This window comes from Limulus polyphemus, unplaced genomic scaffold (genome assembly GCF_000517525.1).
Source record: "Limulus polyphemus unplaced genomic scaffold, Limulus_polyphemus-2.1.2 Scaffold372, whole genome shotgun sequence".
Classification (NCBI taxonomy): domain Eukaryota; kingdom Metazoa; phylum Arthropoda; class Merostomata; order Xiphosura; family Limulidae; genus Limulus; species Limulus polyphemus.
In genome coordinates this window covers 232,290-243,199 of record NW_013665982.1, presented here as the reverse complement: position 1 = coordinate 243,199, position 10,910 = coordinate 232,290, and the positions used below count along the sequence as shown (strand labels likewise).

At 32.9% G+C, this 10,910-nt stretch overlaps 2 protein-coding genes across 3 annotated transcripts in view; one reads left to right on the top strand and one right to left on the bottom strand.

Moving 5' to 3' along the window:
- LOC106457774 (alkyldihydroxyacetonephosphate synthase, peroxisomal-like) overlaps positions 1–5,417 on the top strand; it is an 82,481-nt gene extending 77,064 nt beyond the window's left edge. The window contains exon 21 of the mRNA XM_022383801.1: positions 5,339–5,417. The gene's annotated coding sequence lies outside the window, so the exon portion shown is untranslated. The remainder of the gene's footprint in view (positions 1–5,338) is intronic.
- A 500-nt stretch (positions 5,418–5,917) lies between these two features.
- LOC106457778 (alkyldihydroxyacetonephosphate synthase, peroxisomal-like) overlaps positions 5,918–10,910 on the bottom strand; it is a 50,466-nt gene continuing 45,473 nt past the window's right edge. For both annotated transcript variants that reach the window (XM_013917222.2, XM_022383799.1), the window contains exons 19-20: positions 9,282–9,339; positions 5,918–6,347 (exon numbers count right to left, since the gene is read on the bottom strand). In XM_013917222.2, coding sequence (XP_013772676.2) covers positions 6,223–6,347; positions 9,282–9,339 — 183 coding nt within the window. In that variant the 3' untranslated portion in view covers positions 5,918–6,222. The remainder of the gene's footprint in view (positions 6,348–9,281; positions 9,340–10,910) is intronic.

The window sequence follows — 10,910 nt, the reverse complement described above, 5'->3', positions numbered from 1 at the left end:
AAAAAAAAAAAAAAACTCAGTTGTTCAGGAAACTTTCCCCTATTCAGAATGAGATTAAAAATTTTACACAACTCTAGACTTACATTCTCAATATTTAATTGAAACATTTTATTAGTTATACTACCAATACCAGGTCCTTTTCTGTTCCGTAAACTTTCAGTTGCTTTTTGAACTTCTATGGTTACCGGGCTGTTTAAGATCTCATTCATCTCAAAAGAAGGTTCTGTACCATCTATTATAATTACCTCGCTGTTTTTTTAATACAAGACGTCTCATCCATGCTTTTATTGTTATTATTAAATCCTAATCAGTTCCAAAGATATTTGAACCACATAGCTGAAAAAGATTTCCAAGCTTCTATGTTGTAAATCAAACAAGCTTGAATTACCTAAATCATTGGGAATTTTTTCTTTCATTTCATTTCGATGTAATCGTTTTTGTTTTTTTCTACAAATGCTTTTAACTTTTTTTTTGTTTCTTTATAAACATGTTTATTCGATCTTCTAAACTATCTTAGTGGCCTAAATATTTTCTATTTCGTCAACTCCCAGTCATAATTAATTCCACCAACCTGCCTAGTCTTTTTGTTCATTGCCTGTTTTATATTCGATTAACCATAGATTTGCTGTCTTGTGAAATATTTCGGTTATTCTTTTTTAATAACATTATATACACCGTTCTTCATAATAGTTCCATTTAGTTCTTCTGTGAAATGTTTCATTTCTATTTATTTTCATGAAGCTTTCTTCGTGTTTTGATTCTATTACAAACTTGAGAAGAATTGAACAATTTCCATTTAATCTTAACAATGAACCGATTTTATTCAACTTTTCTTCTGTTTTTTGATACAGGATTTTTATAATACATTCTAATGGAAAATGCTGTCCTAGATCTTCATCTAAAACCTTTGAAACTGAAAGATTTTCTATCATAGTTACCCTACGAATAACATAATGAACTATGTTTTTTCCATTTACTTTAATAAACGTAAAATCTCCTCTACTTAAAGTGAATTATTTCATCAATAAATCTCCACCATAAGTAAAGTTTGTTTGAAATATTTTTTGTTTCAAAATTTTCACGCAAAGCTACATAAGGGTTATCTGGGCCTAGCCATCCCTAATTTTTTTTTATTGAACTGATAGACTAGAGAGAGAGTGCAACTTGTTAACAGCACCATCCCTAATTTTTTATTTATTTTGAACTGATAGACTAGAGAGAGAGTGCAACTTGTTAACAGCACCATCGCTAAATTTTGGGCTACTCTCATCTGACCAAATATTGGTTTGTGATTTCCACTTTTATAATACATGTATAGCCTCAAAGTGCGGAGCGTGCTTTTGTGGCAATGGCACACGAACGAATCAGTTCATTTTAATAACTGCAAGCGCTTATGCTCACAATTCTAATAAACTGTAATTAATTTGGTTCAGAATTATAAGCTTACTTTGGTTTGCTTAATATTTCTTGGAAGCTAATGTCCTTGTGCGGTTAAGGATCTATTGAAAATTTGCCAAGAGTAGGTCTAAGTTTGATCTTACCGTCCTTCGCAAAAGCCATTTTAAATAATAATGCGTAACCAACGTAATCAGACAGAACACGATTTATGATGGAGGAAGTAGCATCAAAGTCAGCATGGGACATTGTTTTAAAAAGCTTGATTTTCCTTTAGTATTTTCCAATTATGAGATAGAGTAAAAGTATGTATTAAAGACTACTGGTGTTATCTTGTGGGTAGTAATATTTCTAATAAAAGTATTAAATTATGATGCTCTTTCATTATTTGATAATGTCTATTATTCTTTAGACTAAGGACATTCTGTGACAGTGAGTTTCATGTTAATGTTACCATGAAAGACATATTCATTCTGGAGCATAAAAACAAGATTAAATATTAATGAAACGAATAAGCACTATTGTACTTTAAAAAAAAATGTTTTAGCAAATACAACTAGATACTCTAAAAAACAAAAATTTTCTAATAATTACATGAGAAATATTTCATACTAAAATTATTCTTCAACCAACATTTAGAACATATACAACAGGTAAGCACCAAATTATAATAGTACCCCAGGTCTAGATAAGTTCCCCTAGACATATAAAAATAACAAACAAAATCTGATAGGACATGCTACAGAAATTTTAATGGGCCCCTTTTGTAGATTGATTTCTGGACTGTCAAGAGGGGAATGGCCGATTTAGAGTGGGCTGCACGGGCGGTCAAGAAACTTCAGGTTCTAAAGATGTCCTGAGAATACCTTTTTTTTCAGAGGAATGATTGATGAGGTTTCATTAAAACTCTGATTTTTAAGCATGCAACATTGGAACACCTACTCTCACTGTTCCTGATGACCATTTTTCAAACTGAAATGAAATGTCATGCACTGTAAAGACGTAAAGCCATTTATACCAAAAGTACTTCAATAAGCGTAGATTGACTAACCAGTCATATGCATTCATATGACACATGATTCACAACAAAATGAATAGGGTGTGTGTATGTGATTGACATTTTATAATGGATAACAGCGGTTTTGTCTTTTTATAGCTCATATCTTAGAAATTCCAATTATTTTTTAATTAGATATGTAATGTAAGATTAAAGACATGTATTGTAATACCTTTTTATATAAAATGATTTTTAACATACTTTTAGGAAAGAAAAACTATTATTGGCCCGCCATAGCCAGGTGGCTAGGGTGCTCGATTCACAATCTGAGGGTCGCGAGCTCGAATCCTCTTGCTTGCTCTTTCAGCCGTGGGAGCGTTATAATGTGGCGGTCAATCTCACTATTCGTTGGCAAAAGAGTAGCCAAGAGTTGGCGGTGGGTGGTGATGACTTCTAGTCTTCCCTCTAGTCTTACATTAGGAACGGCTAGCGCAGACTGCCCTCGTGTAGCTTTGCTCGAAATTAAAAACAAACCAAACCTTTGTAGGATCATCTTTTTATTTTTGTTTCATGTCGCTTCAAAGAAGATATATTTGGGGAAAGCATCATCATCATCATTTACATAGAAATGAGAAGCAATTGAACACATAGGGTGGATTTTAAACGCATATAGTAGTTGAAAGGTTTAGACTGTCATTTTATACCTGTTTAACCTTTGGTATCTGACTCAAGGATGATATCCTATGATTGCAAACAGTATTTGGGAAAATCATGCAAGCTGGATTCATCAGAACCATAATCATACTTATTCACTTTTCCAACTGGTGTCAACTGTTTTCAGGTACTAGATCAAAACATTTAACAAAACGTATTTTCCCGACTCTTTGTTTTCGAAAGGAGTTGTAATGTTAAAATAAAAGAAAATATTTCTAAAAATTGTAGGATTAGGATATTTACAACCCATTTGGGTTTTGTCAAAAGGGAACTCATTAAGTGTTGTCACAAAAATCACAAATGACTCTCTTTGTGCAGCAACATTTAAATATTTGATTGTACTCAAAGGGTTACTTACCTTGAAGTAGGTAACTTGAGTTATTTTTTATCCGTACGTTTACAAACGTGTAAATTTAAATGTGTAAATAAAAACTGATTCCTATTTTCAGTTCTGTGTGTGAATGTTTTCATGCTATAGGAAGAAGAGGTATAAAGATTCACTCCCCCCTCTTAACTTTGAATGTGATTTTCCCCAATTAAGATAAATTTCATAAAAATTCAAAGGGTTTTACAACGAATCTTGTTTTAATATCAATGACACATCTATTCAAAACAAAGACTGGACGTAGACCGTTTTTTTTTCAGATACTGAAAAAAAGTACTTCTTGTGATTAGGGGCAATTTTAACTATAAAATTGGTTAAAACGAGCTGAGGAAGTAAAATGGCCACATCTAATTCATAATAACTATAGTTCAAAATAAATACTACATTTGTCACCCGCATTTAAATCACTTAAATCATCATTCAAATATTCGTGACAGGAATCGGAGAGGTCTTGTGCTATACACAGGTTTCGCATTATGTAGCACAATGGCGCAAATTAGCATGGGTAGTACTATGGGGCAGTGGTGTACATTGCGGTCAGAATCTAGGGCGGAACTTTTCATGATTGATGTGGGGCAAGACAGCCTTGCAAGGGGGGATAATCATAAGCAAGTGTTCTGAGCAATTGCATGTTATAAAAACTAGTGAACTTAAACACGTTTCTTTTATGACACATTCGGCTGTCTATAATTCTTCATTATTTGAAATAAAAAAGTGATGTTTTTAAATATCGAGCTTACCTTAAATCAAACATGATCAAAAGAAAATAAAAAAATTAAGTCACCGTTTGGTCATTCACATTCTATCCCGTCCATTCTAGATGACTGATGATATGCAGGAATGGCCGTTGTACCAAAGGTGACCGTCTTCCCTATAGCCCCCAGTGGTACAGCGGAGTTACAACGTTAGAAACCCATGGTGGGCAGAGCACATATAGCCAATTATGTAGCTTTGTGCTTAATTACAAACAAACAAGCACATTACTTCCCTATTCCCTAACATTAACAAATTACCTTGAAATTGGAATTGTGCTTATTTGCTTTTACAAAGTTTGTAAGTTATTCTAATCGTTAGTAGTGTGCATCCAAAATTAAAGTAGTCAACTGTGTTATCTTTTAAATGCTTAAGATGAAGAGGAGATTTAGTATCATGAAAAGAGTTTCGACGTTTTCTTAGTCAGACCTGAAGAAAATGCAATAGTAAACTTTTCCCACTTTATTACGATTGTAAAACATGATATTGAAAAAAAAAAGCGATAAAATGCGATATTTCAGACGGAATGAATGCCAAGAACACAATCAGTTCAATATTTCAGGTAGGATGCCAAGAATACACAGACAGTCCAATACTTCATGTTAAGTATTAACTGTAGTACGTGATAAAATTGCTATCCACTTTGAAGTAAGGAGTGTGTACTCTCAAGGTTGATTGTGACACACAGATATTTGATTTCCACAAAACTAGAGGTTCTTATATATGGTGTGTGGTAGGACAAGTGTAGCAATTTATTACATGTGAGTTTAAAGAAACAACTATGTACAGCGTTGAAGTCTGGCAAAATAAAATATCTTATATAAAACAAAAGCGAAAAAATAGCTTTTAGAGTTTCGAGTAGGGTATAAAATGTATAAAAATGAAAAGCAAAGCAACCGCGTGTTAGCATTTACAAAGAAAACTAACATGAAGGGCACACGATTAGTAGAATAGAGAATGTATTAAAACAGTGACATGACTTTTGCAGTATGTCTTCATTCTCTCAGATTAAAAAATAAATAAAAAATTCTCCTCACATGTAAATTCATCATAAAGTGTCAAAAGTGCACTCACAATACATATTCTTTCTGTAGTTGCTGATAAGAAGGCGGGAACAAGAATGTAGAAAATATCTCTCTGCTCCCTTTGACAGCCGCAAGGTATCTTCCAAACTCAAGGTGAAGGAAAAAACAAAACAATAATTCCATAAAACAGCAGATTAGTTCCCTGACCAGATAGTCTTGGGAAAGTAACACATCAAGGTGAATTCAGTACATGACGTAAACTGGATTGAGAATTCAAAAATTTTTTGGATATACAGAGTGATTATGAATATAATTTTGAAGTTTATCGCGTCATTTCATACAAACGGTATGGAACAGGAAGGTGGATAGCACAACAGTGTTAAAGGTAACATGCGCATGCAAATACCACAGTTGCCATTCGTAGGATACTAGAGGAGTCTACACGTCTATTTAACCTCCTGTTGGAACCTGTATTGAGTATGATATGTTATTTATAAAGAAGATTAACTCTCATTTAACAAGTTTTTTACATGAATGTCGTAGAGAAGTAAATTTAGCTACACATTATATATGTATACGCATGAGTTATAAAAATATTTATTACACAAACTTTCAAACATGTTGATAAGAAAATATAATGTTTTGAGGAGCAATTAAAGGAAATTATTTGGCATTATAATTTCACCTAGTTTTACCAAATAATTTATCTTCTTGAACACCAAAATTACGTAATATCACAAACAAGCGTTTTTATGAAAATATAATACTAAAGCTTGTAGTGTTTTGAGTAAATAATAAATATATAATATTAACCACAACCAAGTAACTAGGATATTAAAAACGGAAATTTGCCGATGACGTACAGTGTAAAATATATCAAGGTGTAGTGTACATGGAAGATTGAAAAATATAGTCATGGTTATTTTTCTTGCTGTTTATCAAATGGTCAAAGATCAAATCATCAAGTTTCCGTTGGCAAACACATTATTTGGATCAACGTATTCTTTCACCGCCCTCATCATTCCAAGACCAACACCGGACACAGACTGTTTCAACCAACGCTTTCGGATCTTACCAACTGTAAGTAGTATTATAATACACAATAAATTAGTATATATTTGAATGTTTCAGTTTAAAACATTAGACATTTTTACTAAGTTTTGTTCTCAAGTTAAGAAGAACACGACAAGGGGAGTTTTATAATAAGTCAGCATCGCAAGTCCGTATATTTTAAAACTTTGATTAACTTACGAATAATACAAAGAAATTACAAGGGTGTTATATCATGATTATAAAATTACGTGATATATCAAGAGGTCTTAACAATATTTATTTAATATAATTTAATGAGGAAGATACCAGTTTCGGTGAAAGTGACTAAACGTTTTTAACTTCAATGTAATCAGTTTTAAATAATTAGCTATAAAACCAACATAAATGAATATATTTCTGTAGCACCTAACTTATAACACGATTAAAAAAACATGTAATTACATAATTAAATATCAGAAGAAGGAGTTGAAACAGCGTACAAAACAAAATCCAGTACACCTGAAGTAGCTAGCTTCTAACACGAGTATACATGTAATTACATGTTAGTTTGGTTTGTTTGTTATGAATTTCGCGCAAAGCTACATGAGGGATATATGCGCTAGCAGTCCCTAATTTAGCAATGAAAGACTAGAGGGAAGGCAGCTAGTCGTCACCACCCACCGCCAACTCTTGGGCTACTCTTTTACCAACGAATAGTGAAATTGACCGTCACATTATAATATCCCCACGGCTGAAAGGGCGAGCATGTTTTGTGGAATGGTGATTCGAACCCGCGACCTGCAGATTGCGAGTCGAGCACTCTAACCACATGGCCATGCCGTGCCTTTTCCATGTTAGAGGAAGAAGTAAAAAACAACATCACAAAATAAGATCTAATACACCTGAAGCAGCTAGCTTCTAACACAAGTATAGATGTAATTACATATTAAAGGAAGAAGTAAAAAAAAAAGAGTTGAAACAGTGCTAAACGAAATTAAAGCGGTTTTAACAGAAAAGACGTAATCAATCGAAAGATAAGTTAGTATTTATTGTATAGTAGGAGTTCTTTATCTAAATCACACTGGTCTGGTTTCAGAAATTTTAAAAACTTTAAAAAGAGTCGTGAAATGGTTAGCGTTTTTGTATGTGAACGGGGGGGACAAGTGTTGAAAATTTGAAATCATCCTTACAAACTGAAACTGTTAGTCATTGATATGTGCGGAAAGTTGGTACTTATTTTTGCCAATTTATGGTATACTGTGTATCTGTATACTTCTCACGTGCACAAGGTTAGTATTTCAAAGTCGTTTTTTTTTTAGTTTTTTAAGTATCAGTGTATGGCACACGTTGAATTGCATTTTCTTTAAACCTGGATTTAAAATTAACTTTGAAAATCAAGAACAAAAATAACATTAAATGTCTTTATCAATTACATAATAAATTATAATTATAACTTGTCTACTGTTAATGACAATAGCTCACCACATAAATATACAGATAAACAATGGCGTAACGAGGACGAAATGGGGTGATAATTTATAGAACCAGTTCATAGTTCGATAATAGACGAAAAAAAAAAACATTAAAAAAAGGGGTGGACTAAAAAAACAAGTGTTTGCCGCTTCGTTAAAATAACCGTATAAACTTATTTTTATCGATAAATGTTTACGTTTTACTGAGTGTGAACAATGGATGGAAAAATAATGTAATTCATATCCCAAATAACAATGCTTATAATTTTATTACATTTTTCTAATCTCTCTGTATATAGATCTCAGAAAATACGAATATTCTTTCTCGAGCTTTGGGCGGCATGTTATAGTAGTTTGTATAATTGTCAGTTCTTTTGAGCACTTCTTAACTTTAATATATGGCTGAATTTGACGAAAGAGTTTATATTTTAACAATATATTTGTAGTTTTACGCTCCGTTGTCTAATACGCAAGCCAGCGTTGCGTTTTCGAATGCAAGACCAGGTGGTTAGGGCGCTCATAATCTGAGAGTCGCGGGTTGGAATCCTTGACCCACCAAACATGCTCGCCCCCTTTCAGCGTGGGGACGTTATAAGTTTACAGTCAGTCCCACTATTCGTTGGTAAAAGAGTTGGCGGTGGGCGGTGATGACTAGCTGCCTTCTCTCTAGTCTTTCACCGGTAAATTAGGGACGGCTAGCGCAGATTACCCTCGTGTAGATTTGCGCGAAATTGAAATCAAACCAAAAATTTTGTGGTTTATTTTATTACAATTTACAGCTTTTACAGTAAGTAAAACTTGTGTACTTGAGAATGATCGCATCAATGATCAAAACGTCGTACCTGTTCTAAAAACAAATCTTACTTACTATAAAAGCTGTATATTGTAATAAAATAAACTTAATCAGTAAGTAAACTCAAAACGAAACTATTTGGTGGCTAAGCTTTAAGTTTGTGTTTTAATGGTTTACGTAAAATTTTCTTGTAAGCTCAGGGAGAAATTATTTCGTTTATTTTAGTATTAGTAATCTTATACTTGAGTGGATTTGGTAAGTTCTGTCAGTAAACGAAATTACACTTATAGAATAAACAAATAAAACTTAAAACTAACACAAAGCGTTAAATATCAGTAAAAGTCTCCTCGTATTAAACAAGTGACGACAAATCATTAGAATTCGTGAGCAAATTGTATATTTGAGTGTCGTTTGTTTATAAATATCACTATTGATGTCTGTCCTTCATGATTTACTAAGATAAAATGATTACTTATACGAAATTGTTGGAGATATGTCACGTTATAATTTGAAACGTCAAGTAGTTACATTTGCTTTATTAAATTGTGATCACCATTAAATCGATTTGTTTTCACGCACAAACTGGACTGCAACCATAAAATTATGAAGGCTTGAAACGTATTTTTTCACATTGTTTAAGTGTTTTTGTTTTGTTAATCGTAGCAAACTTCTAATTGTCTAAACAGTCGGATTTAAATAACACTTCTGTACTTACTTCCGTGGTGATGAGAGACACTTCCTCCACAAGCAAGTATCTCGTCTCTAGCTGCCGCCTGGAAAATAATGTAACATTTTATAAAAATCAACTCTAAATACTCAATAAAATCTATCACATTTAAGATTTGAAAAAAGAAGCTTGTTTTCTGCAATTGCTTTTAAATGTCATCCAATTCATAAACGTGTTTTCTCATTTCTTTTAACATTTTAAACACTTTGCATATTTTATTCCGTTTATTCTCTAAAGGTTTGGCGTTTAAACAAGAGTAAAGTTATTTAAGTTGTATAAGAATGCAATGAAATCTTCGTCATAGAAAAACACGGTAAATAAATTATCCAAATTCATAACTAGAAGATTCCATTAATCGGAGCACTCCTCTAGTACTTGAAGTTGGAACTGAATTGCGACACTTCAAAAACTAAAAATATGTATACAAAAATAGTTATTCAGTTTACACCTGGAATTAAGTGTTATTCATAACCAAACACTCAGAATTCCAGAGAACAGTCTATCTGTATGTTAGTCCCTGTGTTCACTAGTAGAGTTTTCAGATCACCTAGTACACATTCTGTCACTCCCTCAGGAGTTGGCGTCAGGCACAATGCAACAGTTCCGGCTCAAGAACATGTGTGAGAGTGTTGAAAGAGTGAAATTTTTTGTCTTACGTCACGTGTTTATTAAAGACACGAATGTGTCATTAAAGCACTTGACCTTAATCAACATTTATTCACATAATATACAATGAAAATAGCTGTTTTTTAGCTATTCGTGTTGACAGGATAGTAGTATGTAAGGCATCATAAAGGTTGGCAACGTTATAATGCAGTTAGAAAGACAAAAAATTAATAAGATATGCGATTTTAAAACTTGTCTTAATGTTAGTGATTTAAAGTTGCTACCCAGTTGTTGTTTTCTAGCTTTGCTGCTTGATTTAAATCAAGCTGAGTTGCGTATTTGCTCTCGCTACTACATGCGTATTCGGTTCGTAGTAACGTAATTAGTGCTGCAAATGTTTTCTTTATTTGAAAATGAGCCCACAAAAATGGAAATTAGTTTTTGAATATGAGATCTTTATATCTAATGGTGACGTCAGACGTCTGACAAAGTTTGGAAAGTCTCCGACACTATAAAATTTAGCATTATTAATCACTATAAAATACGCATGAAGTTTTTACGTATAGAAAGATATGTTAGGTGTGTTTATATGGAATATGTATGCATGAAATCTATATTATAATGCACATCGTGATGAAAAGTATGATATTTGTGTTAACTGACAACTAACTATGTTCATTAAAGACACAGTTGAAGCAGTTTCGCAATAACATACGCAGTCCTCGATACCACACGTCAAACATCCTAACTTCAAAGAGTAATATCACAAATTTTATTCATGATGTCATAAAAACACGTAGGTTCAATAAGTCTTGATACAAAAAAAAGCTCTAATAATACAGTTTTATGCACTCTGTCCACTTAGCTTGATCTATCATTAACTGTTGCAAAAATTGTTTACGTTAAGTCATTTGTAATTTAGAAGTATCGTTTCGTCTTTTTCTTTTTGGCTGTTATGGGGCAGCTTGTAGGCGGCCGGTCCTGACGAATATTCTGAGACTGCCAAGGACC